General features: G+C 40.7%; 1 protein-coding gene across 4 annotated transcripts in view; it reads left to right on the top strand.

Annotated features, from left to right (window-relative positions):
- Positions 1-2991: 2991 nt before the first annotated feature.
- The window catches only part of ZDHHC14 (zDHHC palmitoyltransferase 14), a 108307-nt gene continuing 84166 nt past the window's right edge, over positions 2992-27132 (top strand). For all 4 annotated transcript variants that reach the window (XM_083828785.1, XM_083828783.1, XM_083828784.1 and 1 more), the window contains exon 1: positions 2992-3915. In XM_083828785.1, coding sequence (XP_083684911.1) covers positions 3665-3915 — 251 coding nt within the window. In that variant the 5' untranslated portion in view covers positions 2992-3664. The remainder of the gene's footprint in view (positions 3916-27132) is intronic.

The raw sequence follows: 27132 nt of genomic DNA, 5'->3' as shown, positions 1-27132 counted from the left end.
TCTTAGTATTAAAATTGTAAAAACTCTTAACATTATGTAAGTGCTACTGACATTACAAACTGGCATGTATGGTGTACTTCTGTACTATTGAGCAGGTTTGAAACTGCAAGGCTTCTTTCAGTGCCTTGCCTGACAATAATAATACTTTTTACTTTTATTTTTTTTCCAAAAACTGATTGTGAAAGATTTGGAAAATGTCCCTAGAAACCATGTCTGTGGCAGTGCCTTGATGTCTTTCCACCTGTGAGAATATTGGATCTTTCAGTTCGATACCTGCTATTTCCTCCTTTTTTCATTAGAAGCACTTGGTTTGGCAACGTAGGATGTGTGGAGTACAGACATCTTATATATGTTCAAAATTCTACAGTTTTTTACTTTGTGATTATCTAATCGTTTAAATACCTTTTCTGATTACGCTCACACCATTGTCAAGCTGATTCTGCCATGAAGCATGGCAACGCTCTATACGCATAAGGTGACTTGTCATCTCAGCAAATTAGCTGCTGTTTTAAGAATTGCCCTTATGACACCTCCACACGGAAGACAAGATAAGAGACAGCAAGTTTCAGTGGTAACAACTCTTCCATTGTCATTTTCTCAACAAAAAGATAGGCTTTTTTCTTTTAACTATCTGTTGCTGCACCATATTCTTCCATTGCATGAGATCAACCTGAGTCACAGAAAAGAAATCAGAAAAGGACATACCAGAACACATGATCCTACAAAGTTTTACGAGGAGAGAATCTATTCGTCCTACCTACTGTGTTTATGATTTAATCTGTTTGGTGCCTCAAAACAATTTTCATTAATATTCTGAATGAATTATAAAAAATGCTTTCAAAAATACCATCGAATGGTAACTATTAGTTGTATAAAATACCTTTGTACAGGAGTCTTCAAGTGATATTAAAAGCAATTTTAAAAAGGTGTTTATACTGTCTTCAAATTATTTGCAAAAGGATCATAATCTGAATTCCAAGGCAGGACTGGTACAAATTAGATACTAGTACAGGCTTTCTGTGTGAAAAGTACCACAGGTAGCACTGGGTGATCATAATAGAGTCAAAATACATTGCCTATTGAAAGCAGAAGAAGTTGGACTTTCACTCTTGAGTTTTACTTTTCAAATTATTTGTTGGGGCACTCCTCAGCTTCTTTTACATATTCCTCTCAGTTAACATGACTGAAGTTCACTTCACAACCACAGTGTCTTAAACAAAACCCAAGTGAAATACCGTGGAGTAGATAGCAGCTTGAATGAGGTGCTGGTATTGTTTGCAAATGTTTTGTTTCTGAAGAGTGTTTCTGAAATTAGCCGGAGTGCTACCAATGAAGATAAGCCAACAATGACATTTTTACATAAACTGTCTGCTCTGTTTTCTGAATGCCTGAAATATTTCATAACCTCTGGAGAGAACAGAGCTATTTCACATCATACAACCATTAATATTGTCAGAGTACAGATCTCCAGCAATGTGCTAATAAAAACCTGATGAAGACTAAAATTCAGTGAATCACATTTCTATCAGCAGCCTTCTGCTGGCATGTATTGATGCCGCATTCATGAAGACAGGAAGAAAACTCACCAGTTGCTTATAAAGAACATTTCAAAGAATGAAAATGCTGTGATGTGAATTGCCTATATGTGTAAGTTATGAGATAGCAGGCAAAGTGATGACAATAAGCACTGGGGGGAGGAGGAGGATATGGAAAGGAGTAGTGCAGCAGCACCTACTATAATAAATAAATAAATAAAATAAATGAATAAATAAGGGGATGCCATTGCATTTTCACAAGAGATGCTATCATGAGCTGGTTTTGCATCCTGCTGCCTTCTTACCACAGGATTACTCCTTTAAACCTTACAGAGTGAGACACCCCTCCATACTTTTCCTATGTGGCATGAACATTTCCAAAATGATTCTTGCATATCAATAATTGGGGTGGCAGACCCACCAGGAGAGTGTCTGCCAGGTCAGTCCGTACTATTTGGTTACCAAAGTTATGAATTTTCACTAAGGAAAGGGGGGTATCCAGTGCTGGTCAGCCTGTTCCAAAGTTCCTTTGTTACCAGTCATTCTTTACTGATAATTAGTTTATTGCATTAAAGGGATAAATATCTGCAAAATTAGAAGTGGAATTATGAAAGCAGAAATCGCTGCCCACACACAGGAATTCAGTTGCGCCCTCACACCGTTTACTTTTCGGTGTCTCCCCTAGGACAGCACTCAACCACGTGGGGCTGTAATAGAGCCTAATTTACTTGGACATTTGATGGGCACGCTTTGTGGTTGCTGGGACTGCTGCGGACGTGCCCCAGGGCAGGGCAGGGCAGGGCAGGACTGCCCCGACCCGAGCGAATTTGGGGACGGGCGGAGCCACCTCAGCCCCACCGCGGAGCCACCTCAGCGCCCCGACCGCTCAGCAGCGCTCCGCCCCGCCCCCCGCCGCCAGCAGGGCTCGCGGGGCACGCTGGGAGTTGTAGTCCATTCCTCCGCCCTCCCCTCCTCCGGGACCGCTCGGCGGAGGGGGGCAGCCAAACTACAGCTCCCAGCGGGCGGAGGGAGGGTGGTCCCGCTCGGCCGGGCCGCGCGGGCGGGGCCTCTCCGCGCCGAGCGCTCCCCCGCACACCTCGCCCGCCTGCGGCCGGGGCTGACGGGAGGCTCCGCGTGCCCGTGCGTGTGCGCGCGGGGGCGGCTGGTTGCGAGGGGGGCGGCGAGGGCAGAGCACTTGGGCGGGCGGGCGGTCGAAAGAGGGGGTTTCGCCCGCCGCTCCGCTTCACCGATGAAGAGGCGGCTGGCGGCGGGGGATAAGCCCGGGTAGAGGGCGGGGAGGATGGTAAGGGGCCGGCGGGGTCCCGGCGCAGCTCTCCCGGCGGCGGCGCCCTCCGCCCCTCTCCCGCTCCGCCCTCGCTCCGAGGAGCCGCGCCGCGGGGGGAGGCGGGGGCTCGGGCAGCCGGCGCCGCCCGGGGCGCGGGGCGTGAGGCGGGGACGCGGCGGGGCGGGGGGATGAGGAGCCGGCGGGCAGCCGCCGCCTGCCGGGCCCCGGCCCGGCCCCGGCCCGCCGCCCTGCCCTGAGGCGGATCGCGGCCGGCCGTGCCGCGGCGGCGCGTGAAGGATCGGGGGCTCCGCGGGGCTCCCCGGGGAGCGGTCGCCGTGCGGCGGCCGAGGAGGGTTTTGATCGCCAGGCGCTGCCGCGGATGGTGGAGCCGCTCCCGCACCGTGCCTCGGCCAGCCTGCGGACCGCGGGGACGTCTGCCCCTCGGGGTGTGTGTGTGGGGAGGAAGAAGAAAGCCTCCCGCTCGAAAATAAACTCGGAGAAAAAAAAAAAAAGACTTTTTTTTTTTTTGGACAGCCTAACTGCTTTATGTATCTTCTTATTTTTCTCTCGTTTTGCGATACGTCCCTTTAAAAAAGGATTGTCCTGTTTTGTAACGGGTGGAGGAAGGACGGAGCCCTCTCAAACACTGCTGACATGACAGCTGTGGTGTCTGAAGAGTTAACCGGGGTCTGCGTGGTGCACCTACCGCTGGCCTGGTAGCAGGCTCTTCCTTTTTAACTGGGGCTGGTGGAGAGGGTTACCTTGGTCAGAAGAAGCTTTGCACACTATATATATATTGTACCTGCTTTTTGGTGGGGTTCTCCCCACATTTTACTTTCTCTTGATGACTCCTGGAGGTGGCAGTGGGCCCATGAAAGACTGCGAATACAGTCAGATCAGCACGCACAGCTCTTCGTCTCCCATGGAGTCTCCCCATAAGAAAAAGAAAACAGCTCCCAAGAGAAAATGGGAGGTTTTTCCTGGAAGGAACAAATTCTTCTGCAATGGGAGGATCATGATGGCTCGACAGACTGGAGTCTTCTACCTGACTCTTGTTCTCATCCTGGTCACCAGTGGACTCTTCTTTGCATTTGAGTAAGTGACGTTAAAGTCTTCATGTCTTCGCTCTCTTCCTGTAGCTATTTACTTGCTGACTGAAAGCAACATAAACATACTTATCCAGATGTCATAGGGGGTGCTGGCTGAAATCGGCTGCCGTCGGTTTATGTAATTGAGAATGTGTTGTGGTAAGGTGCTGAGGGGCACGCAGTCCTGTTTTCGTTACTGTGCTCTGTGGAAAACTCAGCTCTGAGGATGAAGGCGGTACGGCTTTTATACTGCAGATTTCCAGCTCTTGTTCTTGTGGCAAGAGGAGCGTAAAACAACAGGTTTGGGACGGTCAGGAAATGAGGTAGCTGCTTGTCCGTCAGTAACTCTGATTAGAATCAAAACTGGCAGGTGCAAAAATACTGACCTTTTGTCACAGAACCGAGTGCGAGGAAAGCAGTGTCTTTTGTTAGTTCATAAATCAGGCTTTTTTCCCCATCTTTTCCTTCTTGAAGTCATTTAATAGCTTGTGGAAAAGAATTCCAGGTTAGTTAAATAAAAGGCAGAGCTATACAATTTTGTATGTACCTAGCTTTTCACCACTAGGTAACAGCATTACTTTGTGATGGTAACTTGTTGTGTGTGAGGTGGGTCTTATTGTAAGCAATGTTTGTCTTACAGTTTTGGATTTATTTTTTAAGCAGGTTTCTGGCGTCCTCATAGGGCCTTTTTCTCTGTTGCTGTGAGTCTTCAGGAATCTTTTTCATCTCTGTCAAGTGAAGACACAGTGGCAGCAAATCTAAAGTACTGATTTTTTTGCAATTATATTGGAGCGGCTAAATTAAGTATGCATGCCAGTAATTAGGTACTTGATATGTAAAATGCAGTTCACCTTTTATTTAATTATTTAAAGCACTGAGTTACAATGGTGCTCAGACTGCTAAAATACTTGCTATAGGAACTACTGAGTTCTTTTTAAAGATATCATCCTGCTTCATCTGTTTAAAACTATCCTAGCTTGATTTGTGGTTTGCGTCAGGAAAAAAAAAATACAGTTGAACAGCATAGGTTACTACCTGATGCCTTTAAAGAAAGAGATAGCGACATTAGCAAGCTCTGACTTGTGCCAGTTAAATGTAGAAGACAATCTTAACATACTAGTAGCATTTAAGAAGGTAAAAATGCTCAGTAGGTGATCAGAGTCTAAATCCGTGTGACCGGAAAAGGTGTCTGTGAATTGCTCAGGTGAATTGTCTTCAATGGGCTCCGGGTGATGTTAGAGGGGTGATTCATTGTAAATCTTCTGCAGACATTATGAAACTTCTTGAGCATCCTTTGAGTAATTGCAATAGCACAGTGGATGATGGTGTCCATTTACCGCACGTGCGCTTACTTTCCTCTTTTTAAAGGGGTATCGAAGGTGTCTGCTGATAGTATTGCATCAGAACTGGCTGCTACTCTGTTCTGGTTGGTGTGATTAGGCCTAATTTTGGAAAGGTTTTCCATGTGGGCTGACACTCATATCTGTGTGTGGTCTCATCACCTTCGCTAGAGCTTCCAAAGGCAAGTGCTGGACTTCCCATAAACACCAGAATGTTAATGTAGGATCAGAAGTGTAATGTTTTATAGTCGTGGTTGTAAAACTTATTTGCCAAACCACCGTTTACGGCTTATTTATGTGTTATAACACTTTGATCCTTCAGAGAGAAATATTCTCTGCAGTTGCATGATTCAGAACTGCTAGAGCAGGATGAGCCGCTAGCTCTTCGTCACCTGATTTCATTACCGCTGTGAGTTATGTGCTCTTTGAGACTCGAATGCTCCAACTGGTATTGTGTCTTTGAGCTTATCTGCAGTGTAACTGTGTGCGATGGACCACATTTGGAGTCAAGTTACAGCATTTTGATACGAAACTGGTACTTTTTCTAACCAGAAATCTTGAAGCAAGGAGAAATCTTTGGCTTTAAATAACTGTATGAGCAAAGCATGTGTACTGCTCGAGTCGTTCTTGTATCACTTGCACTCTTCTTTTAAGGAAATTAAAAATAGAGGGCAGCAATGATATTTAATTTTTACAATAATGATAAGGTAGGTTTGGTGTTTAAAAAGCACTTACGCTGGAATTATTGTGTATCCTCTGAAGGCAAAATCAAACAAAAAAACCTACACCAAATCCCTCAAACTTTGAGACTGGGAATGGTGTTCAGCATGTTTGCAGTGTTTGAACTACAAAAGCTTGGTAAGGTTATAAAGGGAAGAGGGGACTCTCCTTGCTTAAAAAGTGTTATTCTGAAGCAGTTTCTCATTGTATCACTCATTAGTGGTCTGAAGTTGCTATTTATTGATCAGCTGAGAAGGTCTTGAGTTGTTAGAATGTCATTTTTGTTATTTAACTGATTTGGTTAGGAAGCTGCTCCTCAACCAGCCATTTACAGGATGTGATAGCAAAGTGCTTCAGTCCTTCGTGTACACGTGGGCCCAAGCGATTTTTAAATGGATGTGTGTCTTGTGTATCTGAACTGTGAGGTGAAGCTCTCAGTGAAGAGGAAGATACTGTGTATGTTCTTGCAATTGTTCTTCGCTACAGCTGGAAGAGAGGACTTTGTCCACTTGGGTTTTGGAAACTGGAAAATAGGTGCTAACATTCCAAGTCATTCCCCAGTTGCAGACAATGAAGAGGGGGACTAGGAAAGAGATGAACCTGACAGCTGATTCCTGAGAAAGAGTCGTGCAAACAAACACTTGTCCTGTATCCTTTTGGCTTCATTTGTTCCTCTAACGTCATCTCTTCCTGTACCTCTTATTTTGCTCTGACACCCATTCATCCAGAGCTATTTCATGTGCTTTCGACTCATCTCCAGGGTAGAAATGCATTTCACTGAATCAACAAATTGTAGCTCTCCAAAAGCAAACACATCTTGACCTGCATAGCTTTTGACTTTGAATCATGCCTTTGTAATCTTCATGTTTCTTCATATTTATGCTTCTGTGCTTTTTCCTGCCTACTTCTTTTTTTCCACTTCCTGCTTTCTGCTGTTTTTATTCCTTTCTCTCTGTTGGTGTTTTTCTCCCCAATATTCGAGGTACATCACTACTTCTTCCTTTTGACGTTTTGCTATTCTTTTTCATTTGAAAAGAGGTAAAAGAGATTTTGCTTTAAAAACCAAACATCACCAACAAAAAAAAACCAACATCTTAAGCTTCCAAGCAGTTGCAATCTAACTGCTGCATCTTCCCCTGCTTCTGAAGGAAGGAAATGCAAATAAACAGTTTTATTTCTGTAACCTGTCTATTAAATATAACATGATGTATTGCAAGTACTTGGGGGACCCAACAGAGATGTTGTGCTTGAGGTACTCTTAAAAGTTACGTCTATTTCAAAATGCTCAGGACTAAGCACCACAATTCACTTCAATCTGTCTTTAAAATTTGGCTATATTACTTTATCTTGGACATACAGTTCCTGACTATAACCTTATGATGTTTTCCTTCTTCTTTCTTGCAAATTTGGCTCAATGATGGACTTTGCTTTGCCTTGCCCCATTACACAGAGACACAGTTTTCTTAAAAATACTATTCAGTGCTCATGTTTAAGTATCTGCATGACAAGTTTGGAAAACAAATTCCTTTCCCCAGAGCAAAGATAGCATCAGTAACTGAAGGGCAGATATTACTGCTGTGCCTAGTCCATTCAACCACTGTATTTGCATGTATGTAAAGCCCTTTATTGGTGCAATAAAGACAGGCAAAATTAAGGCACTTCATACTTACTGCTTTTATTTAGCTAGGTATGCATTCTCAGAAGAGAACCCTTCATGCTTAGGGTCATTTGGGCTACTGTAGGTTACGGAAAAGCAACAAGGAGGCTGGATGGCATATTTAACACAGGAAGATGTGTAAAACAGGCATCTTGTTAAACGGCAGGTCTCGTATGGATGCAGAAGCTTCACTAGTTTGGAGCTGTGGTGGGTGGGCTGCGAGCTCTGCTGCTGTGAGCTGCCCCTGGCTGCCAGCACGGCTCCTTCTTGGAGCCTGCACAGGAGGGAACGTGTCTGCGCCGGAGCTGCTTCAGTTCAGGCTTCCGATGAAAGGTGGATGTGAGTGAGGATGCTGACAGAATAAAACTGGCTTGGGCACAGTCAGGTTTTCTTCTGTCAGCTCTGTTGCAGGGTCAGTAACTCGGAGAAGGTTGGAGCAGATGGCTGGATGCCGGCAGGGCTGAAGCAGTGCGGCTCTTTTCTCTGTAAATGTGAGTCACAGCACTATCGCTTCTGATATAATTTGACGCTTGCACTGATTCAACCGACTGGAGAGTTTTGTCTGAGCTAGTTAAAACGTGATTTTGGTGGGCATCTGTGTAATTGCACTCTTTTCCCAAAGGTGGATGTTGGAAAATTATTTAAACTGAGATTGTGCATGCGCATATGTGTCTACAAAGCATTGCTTCCTATCTGCTCTTATGGTTGCTGGCAACCTCTTCCAGCCCTCCTGCTTTGAAAACCAGTGTGACTGGAGGACATCCGTGAGTCACGCTTTCTGATGCGATGTAGGTGGTTCAATATTGAGCTCCTATAGCACACGCGACGGTAAAGTGGTGCAACTTGCTGCTCACTGTGACGAGCCTCTGTGTGTAAACACCGATGTTAGCAGGCTGAGTGTTTTCACCGTGGCATCAACAGGCATCTTCATCTCGTGGCTTGTGCTTCGTGCTCTTACGAGATGTGGATTCTTAGTGTGAGGCTGTATTCCGAGTAGGTGGCACGTGCTCCATCTGGTAACCTCCTTCGTCTTTCTTCCTCTGCTTTTAAGATGAGTATATTAAGGACGTGGTCATTTTAGGATGTAAGTAAACTACACATTGCTAGAAGGAAGTGCTACCAGTTCTGACTTCAGCTGTTAAAGGCTACTATAAGCTTGCAGGACACTTCCTGCTGAAGATGTCAAGATGGCCTTTAAAATAAAACTTACAACATAGAAAATAAAATGATTGTTCAACGGAGAACTGCATCCTTTCCTATACGGAAGGCTGCTTAGTAGTGCTTAATGGTGTAGGCAAAAGCAATGATGAATAGGCATTTTTCCCCTCAGTATTTTTTGTTCAAAAAAATGTAATTAAAATGAAAACAGAGCAATATTTCAATTCTTCATTTTGCCATGTTAGTGAAAAAGACATGGAATGCAATAAGCCTAGTCTTTTGGGTTTACTTTTTGAACATAGTTTACATAGATCTACCAAATGATATAGCAAATTTATAATGCATTCTGAGCAGGTGTTGTTTATTCTTTTGCACTTAATTTACCCTGAAAATATCAACTGTCAGAATCAAATATCTTTCAGGGGCAAAGTCTATTTAATACTGTTTTCCTTGACAGGTGATTTTCCTTTTCTTGATCACAAAAAGCTTGCTTGCTTCATATATCGTAAGTTTTTCAAGGTTCTGTGAGAAGACGTCACCTATAGTTTCTGTCTGGCCAAAAGGGAGCAGTTTTGTTTTAGCCTGTTTCAAAGTAGCACTTCACTGAGCAGGTAAGCTTGTTTAAGCTTTTAAACCAGCTTTGAATGAATTATATGATACAAAATTAAATCCTTTTAACCTGGAAATATACCAACAGCATTTGATATTAGGCCATGCACTGCTGCGTTTCAAGGCTAGGTCTTTTTTATCTGGAAATGAATAATTATTAAATTCTTCATTTTTTTTCCCAGAGTAAAATTCTGTGAGGATAACAGAAGGATAACCTCTCCTATTTTTGGAAGTCATGCATTCTCTAGTTCCTCTGAAACTGCAGAGGCATTTTATGGTTTTGTAACACTTTAACTCCTTTTCCAAAAGACAGTGAAATGTTAAGCAGCTTTTTATTATTATTATGTTTTTTTGATGGCCTTATATTACTCCATAGAGAAACCATCTTTTAATTTACTCCTTTCTCACTTAGTGTTCTACTTACATTTCAGCTTCAGCTTCTCCACTTTTTTCCCCCCTTTTCTTTGTGGGGGTGGAGGGACATGAAAATAGAGAATATAGCTGTGTGTGGGAAGTCATGTTGGCTCCTCAGCTACCACGTCCTCTCAGGACCTCGAGGAACTTACTGTATGGCTTTTGATCGTCAATGCATGTGTATCTGTGGAGTGAAATGTGAAGGTCTGTGGTCTCCTTTGCTTGATGTCTCTCTTTCTTCAAAAGGAAGAGTGAAAATTACACATCAGTCTGATGGGGGACAGTTTGCTGCTTTTGTTGTCGCTCAGCGTGGTTGCTGTAGGTAGATGTAAATTCTCATCTTTGATTCACGATACCCATTTCAGAGTGAGAAACAGGTCATTTCAAAAGTTTGGTTGGTCTTCTTACCTTTATGTCTTCAAATATCCATTGCTTGTGCATAATACTTCTGTACATCTTCAGCCTCCAAACTGTGAGATTAGACGTGTAATTTTGTGGAATTTGTTTGATTAAAAATCTATTTCAATTCATCACTCAGAAGTTGGAGGTTTATATCCACGTAATCTGTACAGTGTGTCTGTTTTGTTTTGGATTTCTCTGAGTAGGTACTGCTGCTCCTTTATGTTAACAAGTGGGTAGTGAGTGTGTCTTCTAGAGACTGGGATGGGGAGAATCATGTTAGATTTACAGTACCAGAAAAAATAATTTCTATTACTGTTTCTTAGAAGGCTAGCATTCCCATGTGACCTGATCTGGGACTCCTCTCATGTCCACCCCTCGGTAATTTTCATACTTTGAAGGAAAGTTGTTGTTTATTTTTTTTTCAAATGTGTTTTTTTTTTAAGTCAGTTTCTCAGGGACCATACTACATTTTTAGCTTCATGCAAAGTGTTCCTTTTACTCATTTTTAAATTTGGGTTCATAGTGGAAAAAATACCTGTGTTGTTACATAATTTATTTTCTGTGTTGCATTACTGTTTTGTAAATGGCATTTCATACAAAATACAAAGTATATGGGTGATGAGCTGGCCTTTGGATGATTGAGAAGTTGTTGTCCTTTAGAATGAAAAGATAAATTATTAGTCTGTGTAGGATTTGAACAAAAGTAGTCTTTTCACTCCTTTTTTGGGCAGAAAAATATTTTGTTAAAAATGTCTAGACTCATTTATAGATTCAGTAGGAACTGATATACTGAAATTTGAACTGGACATTTTAAAACATAAATTCCTTTTTAACAGCTAAGTTATACCTTTTAGGTAGTTAAAACAACATCAAAACAAAGCCTTTTATACTGTCTTTCTAATGGAAAGGGGCTCTATTCTAGTGCAGATTTAAACTGTTAGTCTGAACATTCAAATGTGAACTAAGTAATGAGAAATTGAAGGTGATTGCAGAAGAAGAGAAAGCTGTGAGAATATTTTTAACTTTCTAGGCTGCGTGGTTGTTTCAAGATAGCCTAGTCAAAAAAAAAAAAAATCTTGAAGTACCGGGACATTAATGATAAAAATATTAAAAAGCTTAAACTGTTATACCAACACTATCTAGGAAATTTTTGTTTTCCTGACTGGTGATTCTTATAGTGAAGTGAAGCTGCAGTAGCTGATGATCACTAAAGTTCAAGGCTCCCAACAAAGGTTTGTGCATAATGCTGCTGCTCATCTTTCTTTTGGTGAAAAAGGGGAAAAATTCCCTGAAGTCAGCTGGAAACACCAAAATTTATTAAACTCTATATAACTATAGCACTTTTTTTTTTCAGAACTTAATACAAAATCTGGAAAGCGGTTAAACTGTTTACAAACCAAAGAAACAGACTGAAATCAAGATAAAGTCAGTGTGTAATAGCTGAAAAATAAAATTGTTTTTCTCACACAGTGGAAATATTAAATGTTACTAACATTAAAAACTTAGAGGACCTCTGAGGCCGAATTATCAGAAGGAAAGCTGAAGCATTTTGGAGTTTCAGTTTTGTTTTAGACACCCTCTTCCTTACTCAGTTGTACATCTTCGTGCTGGAAGAGGCTTTGATGCACCCAGAGCTCCTGTTTGTGCTGCTGGCACAGGGATGCTCTGTGCCTGGGAAGCCTGACCGTGGGATTTCAGCTGTGTGCCTCGCTGGGTATCTCGCCCAATTTCAGTCCAGCACTTTAAGTGCTTGGTTGGCAGTGGGCTGCAGTGCTATATGATTATTTGGCTTTTGGTCCGTGATTGCTTCCTTTTCATTAGTGTCTGCAGGGTTTATTCACATTATTGTGGGATGGTGGCTAATGAGGTCTTACCTAATGAGCTTGGCTAATGAGATCACAGCTGTTTTTGTTTTGTTTTTCCACTCCTGCCCTCCCCTTAAGGTGGTTACTGCAGTGAATACTGGCAGAATGCATTTATTGTGGTGAATGCGCGGTAGCTCTGCTCTTTTAATGAAAATAATTGCAGGAGATTCAGTATAATATGGACAATTAAATTGAAATCTGAGAACCTGAACTCAGAAGTCAGGAAATGCAAAATCTGCAGTTTGGGAATTTCATGTTATAGTTTAAATGTAAGATAACTGTTATGTTGTTTGTATTGAGTGAATGTATGAAATTATATGCTTGTTATACATATCAATACATCTTGGTTCCTAAGAAATTAAGAGTAGGGAACAGATATACTAGAATTTTATTATTTTGGTATAATCACCCAATATATTACTAGGAGTTATGGATGTAGGTTAAATGCCACTGGCAAGGGGCTGAAATTTTTTTGTTTTCCGATTGAAAAAGGAATAGAAATGAGACGCTATACAAAACTTTTCTTACTGATAGCAATAAATTTTGTGTACCCTCCCCACTGAGATGCCTGGATGTCAGGGAACAGCAGTCCTGCTTGTGTGTGTGTCCAGTACACTTGTCAGATACCCCACTGGTTATGAATGCTGTGTTTGAGGGAAGAAGCAAGTGTAAGACCAGCCCTTATTTAAATTTCAGTGGTGTGCTTGTAGTATGGTGTGGGTTTTCATGGCATAGCTATCTATGCAGATGTTGCTTAGTAAACGCTGTCTTATTGGTAAAAAGGGCTTTCTAGCGTTGTAATAGAATGTGGAGGAGTTATATTTCTTCCTCAGGTGGAGCTATGCAAAATAGTTAAAAGCAAGAAGAAGAGTAAAAGCTGGAGTAGTATCGATTTCTCTTGCATCAGTATTATTATTCTGCAATAAACTTCCTTCACGTGTACATGGTTTATTCAGGGCTTCCACTCATAATGCTTCTATATGGTGACAAAATACAACTTTTAAGATACTTTTAGCATGGGACAAGATCTGAACTCTCTCCAGGGCTTGGTAGGCTCTGGGTGGGGAAACAAAGTAAACTTGGATCATTGCTCTGAGTAGACTGGTGCATAAAACATGTTGTGTGGTATGCTATAAAGATTGGAGTGTGCAGTGTAAAAAGTGTATTCACTTCTGGTTTGCCTCGCTGGATTACCTTGGGGAAGAGAAAACTCAGAGGGATATTATTAAAGTGTGTAAGTACCTGACTGCGGGAGGGGAAGTTAAAATAACAAAAACAAAACAAAATGGAACAACTGACTGTGCTCAGTGGTGACCAAGGACGAGACAAGAGGTAATGAACACAAAATGAAGTAACATTTAAACATGAGAAAAAGGGGGTTTGTTGTTGTTTGTTTTTGTTTTGTTTGCCCAGAGAGCACAGGTTGCCTAGAGAGGCTGTGGAGGTGCTGAAACCTGACCAGCTACAGACCTGAGCAGCCTCCTCTAGCCGCTCCCGCTTTGAGCGGGGGGCTTGGAGAAAATGATAGCCAGGGGTCCCTTCCTGCCTCAGCCGGTCTGTTTTATCTGTAGTAATTCTGACAACTTCTTCCCATAAGACAGTAAAAGGTATATGTAGGGAGATAATTTTAATCTTGTTTTAGTTCCTAAGAACCCACTTATTACATGCATATTTCACGAGAACTTAGTTCAGCATCATCTACTCTTAGGATTTGAACTTTAAGCCTCACTCCAATAAAATTTAAGACCTTAGAAGTGAAATAGTCGTCGTTCTTCTTTCTACCCCCCTCCTTTCTTACCTTTGAATATAGCTTTCTCAGTTCAAAGCACATTTTCCAAGAATTCTGGTTTTTTTTTCCTGCTTTCTTTGACTTATCTACCATTCCCCATCAGGTTTTGTCTTCTGCTATCCATCTGGCTTATGCTGAATTGTACTGGTGTCTTACCAAGTAAACAGCAGCAACAATTTTAAATAAAATCAATTTCACTCTTGTCCCTGAATGCAATTGTTGCAACAGTACGTTGTGTTCATCAGTTTGTCCGTATCTCACTTAAATTTTGTGAACTTTTCTTTCCTTCCATCTAACTTCCCTAGCCACTTGTTTGCTTTTAATAGCCCAATAGCGCTGTTGCTGTGGAAGAGGTAGGGAGGGAGTAAAGGTGAAGGCGAAAGACTTGTTTTTTTCCCTTTGCCCTGTGGAAGGGATGAACACACGCTTCTTCTTCCCACGAGTATTTGTGATTTATATTGCATTTGCCTATATCATTGTGCAGCTGTGTAAAGTCGTGGGGTCTTTCTCTCAATGCTTGAGCCAGTTCATAAAGTTGTTCAGCTTCCTCCTCCAGCCTGCTGCTGGATGTTTCCAGCTTCAGACTGAGTCTTGCACCTTAATCCATCGCACGTTCAGCTTCTGGGCTCTCAGACGTAAATGATGAAATGGTCTGTCTGAAAAGCTGCTAACGCTGGATTTGTTGTCTTTGGGGCAAGGTACCACCTGGGATATGTCAGATTAATCTGAACTCCTTTTAAACATTGATTTGCTTAAAAAAAAAAAAAAGTAAATTCTACTGACAGGCCTAGAGTTCTGGATTACAAACAGTATTACAAATAAAAATTAAAAAAAAAAAGTATAAATGAAACAATGTATTTTATCTGGGTGAAATACACTGAACCTCTAAATCCTGTGACAGCCCTGTTAAGTTTCTCTGGGGCTGGTGGAAGCCAAAGGCACATCTCCCTGTACCACGTATTTAAAGCACTGATTTTCAGGGTGAGCTTCATGCCTGTAGACCTCTCTACCTTTTTTTTTTTTTCTATGGTGACAGGGGCTGCATTCTTACTGTTCATGAATTGAAGCAAAGTTTTGGAGCAATTCGTAGGAACATCCTCTCTATTAAGCAGCTTCAGTTGCACCAAGGCCAATCTAATGGCCATAGGCTGCTGAAAAGGATGGAGCCACCTCTTCCACTTTTCCAGCCGTTAGATATTACTTCTCTTGCCTGGCTCTGCTCTTACCCCACCCAATGGTGAACCAGTTCAGGAAGTTCACTTCCTGCAGAAAGCCTATCCACCCCCTCTGCCCACACAGATTAAAACTGTCTGCTTATTTACATCCCGGAGCTGACTATCTGAAAACTCAGAATACTTTTCCTAGTGTAAAGAAACAGGGAAGTGAGGAGATTGTCAGGTCATCCTAGCTATGGATTGCAATTGTACCCCAACCTGAGGAACTTAGTTCTGTAGTCTCCGTTTGTTGTTTGGCATCTGTGCACATCTTTAGGCTGTTGGTTGCCTAAGGAAAATCTACTGAGTTTTGACTACTTCACTGTATTCTATTTCTGAAGGACACTGAATTGTAGTTAATAAAACTGAATTGTAGCGTTTTTAAATAACACATTATTAAGTGCTTCTTAGTTGTTCATGTCTTGTTTTTCATAATTTCTTTTTTTGTTGTTGTTAAAAACACTATACCCAATTCTGTAACACAACACAGAGGCAATAGCCGATGCAATTCTTCCTGCATCCCTGCCCACGTAGTCTCTCAGTTCCCCACAGCCAGACTGTGGAGCCAACGTATTGCATTGCTTCAATGAGAAAGCCCATGGAAAAAGCTGCATGAGCACTTCTTTACCTGCTTTTGTGTGAAAACAGCTGAGTTAGCTCAAAATGTATGCTAAGCTGAACCAGGAAAAGAGTATTCTCATAATCCTTGCCATTTCTGCCACGCTTCAGATGAGACAGCAAATGACCTGGGGAAATTGCCTGTTTCTTCAGTTTCATTCAGCTGTGTAGTTGGGTGGTTTTTGTGTTCTTGGTTTGATTGGTATTGTTAATGTTGAAAGTTTAACCTTAGGAGGATGGAGGAAGAATCGTAAAGCAGTTAATGGAAAATTGAACGGTCTGCATGCAAGAGACAGTTGGAGTGGATGTCTCTATTCACAGTGCAATAAAAGAACTGGCCTTTAAAATGATTTTGTTAAATAAGACACCTAAAACTAATCAGAGCAGAAGGAATCGTCTATAGAGCAAGAGACGGGCAAAAAGCTGTGGACTGAAATCTGACAGAGATGAATCTAATTCAATATAAGACCGTGAGAGGATAATCATTCTTCTTTTACAAGGCATGAAGCTTAGAAGGCTCTCTTTTCTTTAGCCTGGGCTGGGGAGGCTAAGAAGAGTTTCAACCACTGCTGTGAGTGTTCGCCTTTAAAGTAAAAGATGTTTTTGCTCTGATGTAAGGAACCCCAGCCCCTTTTAAGAACAGCCTACCCCGTGCGTTGGTTTTTAATGTCAGTTGCTGAAAGCTGGAACCTCGCTTCCAATACTTGAGTACATCAAAATATGCGTGCTGGGAGTGGAAAGGCATTTCGGAGGAAAGCGTATAAAAATTGGGCGGGATAAAATATTTTGCTTTTTTTCCTCAGCTCGCACTTGAGGAGTTTGGGAAACAGGCATTTGGCTGTGAACGAGGAAAAACAAAACAGCATGATATGAGGAAGGCAGCTGACATGCTTGGATCCCAGTAAGTGAGACTGTAGTGCGCCAACATCCAGCTCGATTGGAAGATAAACATGCCCTTCCCAATACGCATACCTTTCTGTTATTGCAGCCTAGAAAACGTTAACCAACAGTTCAGGTTGCTAAATGATAGTCTGGAGGTGCGATATTACCTAATACTTGACTGTTCTTGGCAAAAGTATGTTTATTTTCTCTTCTGAAACATTTTTTTTTAAACAGTTGTTGGCACTAGACGTTGTTACAGCAAAGAAATGTTGTCTGTGGAAGGAGAACATGGGTTCGTAACTTCTCAGCTCTATACAAAGAGATTAATTGAGGCAACATCTGTTGCAAAGGTAACTCACTGTTGAAATATGCTTTTAATTTCAGCTTTATTGCAAGTCTTTTTTGACTGCAAAATAAAGGTCAAAGACTTACGGAGCATGGAAATTTGCCACTGAAGTCGATCTTGCCAGATAAGAGTTGTGCTATGCTTCCAGAATGAGTGCGTCTCTAAGCCAGCTCTTCTTGCCTTCATATCTTGAAAGATAAAAAGAGTGACACTGACAATTTCGGAAGATTTTTCAATGCCTGCAGAAGAGTTTGAAGGAAAAAAAAAATAAGTAGTGGGGTGGAGCTGACACATCTGTAGTATTTGGTTTTGAAAATTAATTTCACGTACTTCAGAGACAGTTATATGTCCATGTTTGGTTAGTACCTATAAATAAGCTAATAATAACTTCTGATATACGTAGTGGATTTTTCAGTTATTGCTAATGTGTCCAGCACATTGTATGTTGAACAACGCAGCAAGATACTTAAGCTACATTGCACCCTGGAATGTTAGTGTATGTTCTATGCTACCAACATACCTCTTGGTAGAGGGTAAAAATGAAAAATAAACATGACTTGTGAATAGAAGGGAAGGTGTTACCATAAACTATTACTGAGGCATTGATCAGAATCAAATATATTAATGCAGGTATGGGAAAACAAAATGCTTCTAAAAGAAAGCCCGAATATGACCTCCCCAGTAAATACTCATTGCAGTGTAGGAAGTACCACACAGTATTAAAATTCAGCAGTAAAGGAGTATAGGCTGACAGTTCATCAGATTAAGTGAAAGATTTTCCCTTATAGTTTAGGTACAGTTCCAAAACGTTCTTACTGATATTTTTTAATGAGTAATATGCAAATACTTCCCAGTTGTAAAAATTGTGTGTTAAAGTAAACTATCTAATACATACTGTATACATAAGATACATTACATATTAAAGTAAATGGCACAATAACTATTCAAGGGAAAAACCTGGACAAATAAAAGGACATAATAAATGTGAATAGTAAATTTGTGCTGTTATCAGATCTCTGAATTGTGGAAAGGCGGACATTCTAAAGGCATGAGGTTACGGAAAGGGAAAGAGAGAATTATTTCAAGGCAGAAATGCCAGATTGTACTTGGCCTCCAAACGTGTGCTGTATGTGCAGAAAGCAGTTTTCGTGTGTAAGACTTCTTTGCAGTCCAAGCCCTGTAGGATTGTTTTAGCACATGGAAATTGAGAGTGTGGCTGAAGTGTTTTCATTGTTACTAAGCTGAAACATGAGGAGTTGATTAAAATAGACACAGCCTTAAAGTTTAGAACTTGTATTATTATTTTCCAGTACTGCTAACTGTCTGGATGGGGAGATAAACATATTTGATGGGGATCCTGCCAAGAAAAGGTTAAACAGGTGCTTCTAATTCATGTTCGCTGTGGGTTATGTGTATTACATATGAGTGCTGAAATGGCCCACGAAGATGCACTGGCAGTCCTAGTTTATCAGCACTGAATTGAGAACTCTGGGAGTGGCAGTGCGATGCATAGATCTTCATTATTTTTTTCTTTTTGGAGTTTGGTTATTTATATATGTGTGTATGTGTGTATATACATATACATATGTACATATGTACATATATATATATATATCAAGAATAGGTCAGAAAAGGCAGCTGTTAAGGACAGTAATACCGGTAGTGCTGTAGAGTTTCAACATTTTTTGTGGGTGTTTTTCAGTCCTGAAATATTTTTCTTACTGTTCCTCATTTATCTTGTGCTAATCTCTTCTGACAGTGAAGCTCCGTGGCTCTGGCCAAAGATGTCCTCGTGAGGGACAGACCTAGAAGGCAGGCTTGTAGGTTGCATTACAGATGAGACAGTGGATTATTCTGCATCTTTGTTATGCGTAGGCAGGCGTCTGCAAAACTTTGTCTTTCACTGTTAATTCAGAATGCTTTTTCTGACCTTGTGCACCCCAAGGCACAGCAGTGCGTGCGCCTTCTGCGCACCTTGCCAGGTGGAATGCGACTGTGCTCCTTCTCAAGGTAGTATAAAAGCATAAACGCAAAATAAATATGTTTTGAGTAATTCGGCTGGCTTCTCGCAGTTTGCACAGTGAAGAACAAACACGGTATAGTTATTTGTTTGGAACAATAGGCAAGTTTGATTTCAAGCTACCTGGCGTTTTCTGTTGGAAAATCCACTATTAGGTTAGCTAGAGGTTAGTAAAGTTATTAAAGGTGTGGCTGAAATCAAAGTGCAAAACCATGACATGGAGGATGAAAAAATCAACCTAAATGGTTAAGTCGTTTTTATGAATGAAATAATGAACGTTAGTGTGTTTATTGGCAGATGACAGAGGGGTCTGTCTTGTATTTTATTCTTAAACTGATGCACATTTCTTTTGAAGGCACCTTGTTGCTGTCATGTGTAATGGTTCTAAATTTATTTTCAGTTTGTAAGACGACTCCGCCTTCTGATAGCACTGTTGGCTGAAATGGAGTAAAGTTCATTTGCCAGCGTAGGAAACAGAGGAGGTCAGCTTGGTTCTCCAGTGACAGCACTGGCCTAGTATGTGTGAGATTTTCCTCAGCTGTGTTAATCAAAAGGTACAACAACTAGTTTATACTAAACAGCTGGCAGGAGTGAGTAGCAAAGCAACTTTTGCCTTGCTGTTTGTTGTTATTACATTATTATACTATGGTTTGGTGTTTTGTTTTGTTTTTGCAATAGGATTGGCACTGGCTGCTTCCTTAGCTAGTTATCAGGGCTCCCTGCCATCTGGGGTTTATTTTTCTTGCACAAAGCCTGGGAAAAATGATGAACCTTGCTCTGAAGGTCACGATGTCCAGGCTTCTTTCTGACCAGTGGGAGTGAATGTGTTTCAGAACTACTGACCTTTCGTGTACAATGTTGTGCCACTGCCTGCCCTCACTTAAAGCAAGGACCCTCAGGACACTGAGGAGGTTTCAGCAGCTGTAAAAAATGAAAGAGGAGCATACCCTAAGGTAGCTGAATGCAGCCTTCTGTTGTGCTGGCAGGTTCCACTGGAATCTTTCTTTAAGCAAAAATATTATCCAGAAGCAGACCTTTCTCTCTATTTGAAAACAGAGTTTTAAAGGGACTGTCTATTTCTTAGGGTGAAATATCAATGAAATTTAAGCACTATTTGTGACTTAATTTGAAATGGGAGGTTAGCTGCTGGGAAAGCTTGAATCTAATCACCTGTGTATCTTTAGATCTCTGCTAATGTTTGTGAACAGAACTATGGCACCACGTTAATGAGGTGTACCTGTAGAAGACTGGAATTTGACACAAGGTTGAATCTTTCCAAAGAAGAAAAGGACCACTGAAAATGCAGTCCCAATTTTATTTATTTATTTATTTATTTATTTATTTTTGGTTGGGGAAGAGCATAATGCATCCTTTCCTGAGAAGTGTCTGTGAAATGCAGTGTTCTAGAAATGTGGTTTTGTAGCACAATTCATGCTACAAATTGAAGGCCAACTTCACGGTCTTGTTTATTGCAGCCAAAAATATCTTTTGGAATGCACAGTGTTTTAAGATGTTATCTTCCCAATTTTTTTGTTTCTTCAGGCTCTTTTCACATGCTCAAGCTTTAAACTGTTCTTCAGAAACTGTTTTCAGTTTGTACTCTGCTAGCTGGGCCAGCCTAGTCAAATGAAACTCCTCAAAATAGTAAATTCCTCCTTGCAGCATTGCTTGGTTAAATTCAGGATAGCAGTTCAACAAATCATCTTTGCTCTGTTTTGTCCAAAACAACAATAAAGACGTGGTCTAAAGAGAAATCTGTTGGAGACAAGTGGACTTCTCTTTTGGTGTTGCTGAGCTATGGCTGATAAGGCACTAAGAACCCATGCAGAGACCAGATTATGTCGAGTTATCCTTTTCAGACTGGAGTGCAATTCTCTTAAACTACTGGACTGAAATCTTAACATACTTTAAACAATTCACAGGCAATGCTTACAATGTGTACTGAAAAAGTTAAATGCTGTTAGTGTCAGTGGAAATTGTTACTGTAGATCAGAACTGGTGTGTACTTAAGTACGTGAACACGTGCTTGTTTCTGTTGCTTTTACAGGAGAATTGTCTCATCCCTTGTAGTCCGTGTGCTTGGGGTGATGTGCAGCTGCTAGGTAATGAAGGATGCTGTCTTCCCTTGGGTACTGCTTCTCTTCAGTAGATGATAAATTAGTTTGTTAAACTGAGAAATGCCTTGAATTTTTTAATTTCAATTTTCTGAACCTCTTCCTTTCTGTTTTTCTTAAAATTAGAGAACCTACTAGGTTCTCTAAAGAAACAAACCGGCAGCTGCTTTGTCATGAGAATTTCTTCCTTCTCATCCCCTTCACTCCTCCCACACCCCATGTACTTCAAAAAGCCATGGCTTTTGAAAGTCAGGATTTCTTTTAGAGAGGACTATGCTGAGAGAGTTATGGTGCTTGCCTTTGGATATGCAGAAGGATGATGATAAATACTTCAACACATTGCTTGGGATGTGGCAGGAAGCTCTGACTCTGAGTTGCAACAGGAAGTATTCAGGTTAGAGGTTAGTAGATATTAGGGGAAAAAAAACTTTCCAAGCGTAAGGATGGATAAGGACTGAAATAAATTTCCTAGGGAGATTGTGGAGTTGTCATCATTAGAAGTTTTCACAAGACAGGCTAGATGAAGCGTCATCTGAGGTTGTTCCCATACAGCTGATCTTTCCTTGGAGAAAGGTAGCTTCCAAAGGTCATGGCGTTGCTATTACTCAGGAATATATCTATAAAACAGTAGAAGGATATTAGCTGAAACTCTGCTTTTTCATGTCTTTATTAATAATGCAGTAGTTTTAGGGGTGGGGAGAGGAAAGCATCTGTACTGTGTATTGAGTAAAATGTAATTTGTCGATTCATGCGTCCGTGGTTCATGTGTTATAACTGTTACCATGTACAGGCAATGTCAGAAAGAACTTGTTAACTTCTGAAGGAAGGGGGAGGACTATTGGTGACTCATATTAAATAGCTATAAAATGAACCTAAGATCTAGAGTTTGGGGTTGTCAACAACTATTCATGTGGGAATAAATCAATCTATAAATATTCACTGATGTCTTAGGAAAGGTAATTAATGGAGAATGACATGAAAAATTTAGTAGGTTACAAAATTGACCAGATGGTGTTTTCCAGTCCTGCTGCATACAATAGAAAAATCTAATTTTATTATAAAGCATGTACTCTTCTGTTTTCATATTAATCAACCAGTTAGATATTTTTTATTAGTTGGAAAAATCATGCTCCAGTAGTAAACATACAGTTGTCTTATTGCCTACTAAGACAATACACCTATCCATCTTCTGCGAAGCCTGAGGACTCTTTAGAAACAAGTGGTACTAGACTTCTGGGCATCACTTCTCTTGGAGAAATATGTCACCTGTGATGTATATCTAGTCTTAATACAGAAGAATTGAACCCCTCCATTCCCCCCTTCAAGAAAAATGGCAGATGGGAACAGCTTGCTGATGTCTGCAGGGACTTTGGTGTGTAGGGGTAGATTGGACCAAGTAGTCTGAGAGTAGTGTTTAGTTCCTGCGTACCCGATTTTTCAGATAGCTCAGGCATAGAATCTAGTAAACCCTGGAGTTACTGTCTATCTGCTTTCCAGCTTTCTTGACATATAGCAGGGAAAAGGCAGCCATTTTAGAATCGTAGAATGATTAGGGTTGGAAAAGAAAAAGACTTCCAAGATCACCTGGTCCAACCATCCCCCTACCACCAATGTCACCCACTAAACCATGTCCCTAAGCGCCAGGTCCACCCTTTTCTTGAACACCCCCAGGGACGGTGACTCCACCACCTCCCTGGGCAACCCGTCCCAATGCCTGACTGCTCTTTCTGACAAGAAATGTCTCCTCATTTCCAACCTAAACCTCCCTTGTCACAACTTGAGGCCATTCCCTCTCGTCCTAATGGCCTGAAAAGGGATTCTTCTGCCACAAAAGAGGTTCATAGAGTCACCTTATTAGAAACAGTGTGATCTGGCATCTTAAATGTATTGAACTAAAATCAAAGATGGGACATGAAACCTGAAAAACTTGCAAAGCAGTTATGTGGCTCATGTGATACACTGAGCTCTAAATATCTGAATTTTTAAAGTTAAATATGTATTATCCAGTGAGTTTCAGTAGCACTTGTGAGAGGGAGTTTAAAAATGAATAGTGTGAAACCATGAATTCTTGTTTTGACCTACATAAAGTAGTCATGGAATCCACTCTTCTGATCACTGTTCCCAGTACTGAGCATATGAATTGCAATGAACCATTTCTTAGTTGTTTTTTTTTTTTTAACATGTCTAAGCAGGTTTACCTGTCTGATGTTAACACTGGAATGAGAATGAATAATGGAAACCTTAATTTAACAAGGCGACTTTGAGTTAGAGGAAGGCAAGCAACGAAAGCAGTGGCAAACAAATGGCTGGAACAGTCCTGAATTGACTGGGAGGACAGGAGACTGATCCACAGTGGCAAGCATAAGAGAGCTTGCTATTCTCTTAGACTCTTGAAGTATTTTGGGGACAAGTTGTCAGGGTTTTTACAGGAAATAACCTCTTAAATTGCTGTTGGGGCAATTTGGGAGCGAGAGGACACTTTTGGATTGAGTGGTATGGCTGTAATTATTATACATAATTTTTGTATTCTAATAATTAATTTGGACATATAAGCAGTCACTTCTGGATCTCTTGTTTTGTACATCTTTGGGATCTCATGTTTTTCCTGTGTAGTTAAGTGTTTTTGTTCAGTATTTCAAATTTACAGTAAAAAACCACTGGCTATCAGGATATTTGGATTTCAAAAAATTCAAGTATTTGTGAATATTAAGTATACTTAAAAAAAGACCTCTGAAGTGGATTTATTATCTTTAATACTTCATTTTCATTGAAAGAAAATTATGTAGTAATCTTTATTTTATGGAGAGATTCTGAAGTATATAACTTCAGATGAGCTGATGGTTGGCCAGATGATCTTGATGTCTTTTCCAACTTTTATGATTCTATGAAAACTTTCTACATTAAAAAGATCTTGATCTCTCAGCACCTTCAAACCAGTAGGCAGTTGTTTGTAAAAACCTATTTTCTTATATATTCTGTTTTTTGTTGATGCAAGATTTAAATAGCCATAATGAATCTGACTGGCATGTGATTTAGAGCAGTTATTATGGTACACTTCAAGTCTGCTTTATTAACTGTGTTTTCACACTGCCTTATTTTAACTTCAGTCCATGTTCTAGGAATGTATAATGTGATTAGTAAAATTCTTTGGAAAATCTTCTGTGTCATTTCATAGTGACAGAATTATGTCTTCATTATTTTAGATCAGAAATGTAGTCACCAGAGTGGTTATTTTATCTTCCTTGTTTGACAGCCCTTGGGTTTTATGTGTGAGATTTACCAACCGTGCATAGTTTGATTCTGGAGGGAGAGTAGCTCTAGGCTATTTTGGAAACTAGCACAGTTAGTTTCCAAATCTCCTTTGATTGTCATTAAGTGTTTTCTAAAACAGTAAAAAATAATAATAAAAAATAACTCTGTGTCATTGCTATATCCTTGTAAAAGAGAAAGTATAGCATCTCTTGTATGTTTGCCAGTTTCATTCCCACTGAAAGATGCAAAATATTTCTTTGAGCATTGTAGATTTTTGCAAAAAAAAAAAAAAGAAAGATTAACTCCTTTGGTCTAGGACAGAAGGTTATGAAACCAACAATGTGGTGGTTATTTTTTTTTATAAACTAACATTTAAATCTCAAGTTGTTGGTTAGGTTTACAATCGATAATTGCTGTCATATTCACGGCTGAAACATGGACATTTTGATGAGCAAGTTCATGCTGTCTGTTCTTGCCTTCTTTTGAAATCCTGCAAGGATCCTTTCTTTAACTTTAATGGCTTTGCATTATACAGCTTTTTGTATGTTGCCAAAGATTTTTCTTTTGATGTAAAAGTTCTTTCTGATTTTCATCTGTGATATAGTCCTCTCTGAATATCTGTATCTGAGGGAGCTAGGCTTGTTTAGCCTGGAGAAAAGGAGGCTCAGGGGAGACTTTATCATGCCCTACAGTTACCTTAAAGGGGGCTATAGCAAGGTGGGGATTGGTCTCTTCTCCCAGGCAGTAAGTGATAAGACAAGAGGAAATGGTCTCAGGTTGCACCAGGGGAGGTTTAGGTTGGATATTAGGCTAAACTTCTTCACTGTAAGTTTTGTGAAGCATTGGAGCAGGCTGCCCAGGGAAGTGGTTGGGTCACCATCCCTGGAGGTCTTCGTAGTGCTTAGTGACATGGTTTAATGGTGGACTTGGCGGTGCTAAGTTAAAGGTTGGACCAGATGATCTTAGATCCAACCTAAATGATTCTATGATTACTTCGTGATTGGTCTTTGAGGAGATCTCCTACTTTGCATCTTGGCTGGTTGAGCAAGGATGTTGTTTAAATAGATCTGGGTCTTCCTTTATAGCAGATAATGAGGATTGTATCAATTAAGCTCTAAAATCTCTCTTGCATGTGTCCTAGTGTCTTACATCCTCACCAGTGGAGGGATAGGTTGGCTTCTCATGATTGATTTTATTTGGATGCAAACTATTTAGGATATAAGTAGCACACATGGAATTATTCTATTTCTAGTATGTCTCTTGTACAAGATTTCCAAGAAGAGGCCACTGAAACAAAAGAGCAATTTTCACAGCTGCATTGTTTACGTTGTCCTGTCAGCAGCTTTTGAAGTCACAATCCGTGCTGTTTTCGATTTTTATTTGTGGGTAAGATAACCCAAAGACAAAATACAGAGAAGAAAAAAAAAGGTGAGGGGAAAAAATAGGACACAAACAATTCCCTTCAAAACTTCAACAGAACAACCAAGGTACTTCAGAGTCAGAACTAGAAGTAAACGGTCACGGAAGGCAGAATAACAAAGCCCACTGCTGTCCTTGTGGTGACAGTAATTCAGATACATCTGTCTGTGCAGATGGCTGGTTAGGCACTTCTGGTGCCTAACCTGATGTCTCAGCCTCGTTCTCTGAGATTTTCTTGTGGATATCCAACCGTCAACTCAGGCTTAGCGTGAGTCAGAGAAAGCACCATTTACCTCCTTTCCCCGCTTCCTCTTCGATCACCAGGAGCTGTAAGCCTACTTCCTACAGATTTCTGGTTTGTTGGCATGGAGTGGTGGTCACTGTAGATCGGATGCCACAAATGCAGTTCTCCAATTTGCATTTTCTCATGTGTGATGGCGGTAACAGCAGGAGGGTTTGGTCTTGCGTATAGGCAGAGAGAAGCACCCTGCTTGAGCGCTTTGTTCACGTAGCCCCTAGCTGTCTTGCTATTTGCACAGCAGTTTACTTTTGGTGGCCTGCCAGAAGCCTGCTGGGATTTAGTCTTCTATAGATGAAGAAGGGTTTGTAAAATGCCTGCTGCAAACTCATGGGAAGGTGTACAGGAAATACCTTTACAGAAGACATGCTATATATTTGTAGAAATGTTTATAGGTGATAGTGCTTTTGACTGTATGGATATAACGTCTACGTTTGGACGTGAAAGAAAACTCATTTTTTGGCTATTTTATTTGACTGCCATCTGCAGAACCTGACCTCCGGTTGCAGATTCTTGTGCAGTCCTGTCCGCAGTTAATCTGTAGTGTGTAGTCAGGACTGAAGGACATGACAGCAAGACTGATTAAATATCAGGAAGTGGATAAAGCAATCCTGTGGAGCAGTTGTAATATTTTTCATTTTTTGTAAGCAGTGCTTTTCAGCACTGCTTTTCAGAGAGCCTAAGTGTGAAGAGTCCTGACCCATGGGTTCTTCTGGGTACTATAATTATCAAAATCCGCTCTTGGATGGTTGCTTACGTGAAAAAGCAAACACTTTTCTTTGTTATAGTCAGCAGAGATGTGAATAACTCCTGCCAAAATAGAAATTACTCCAATTTATTTTGGGGGACATGTCAGTCATTTCTAGAGAGTAAGAGACGAGTGTCCTGCTTTGGCGCAGTCTTTTATTTCAGACATTTAGCCTCGTCAACAAAATTGGTTCCTCACTCCTTACAGTGCAAGACGTTACCTTAAATTAAACTTCATAGAAATACAGCCAAAAATGTAATCGTATTTCCAAAGTTTCACAATAATCAGAATCACATTAGGTTTTTACAATATGTAAATATTATAAATATATCATATATATTATATCAACTATAAATCAA

Source organism: Anser anser (assembly GCF_964211835.1).
Source record: "Anser anser genome assembly, chromosome: 3".
In the NCBI taxonomy this organism is placed as follows: domain Eukaryota; kingdom Metazoa; phylum Chordata; class Aves; order Anseriformes; family Anatidae; genus Anser; species Anser anser.
Note: the sequence above shows the minus strand (reverse complement) of the source record. Positions and strands in the feature narration are given on the sequence as shown.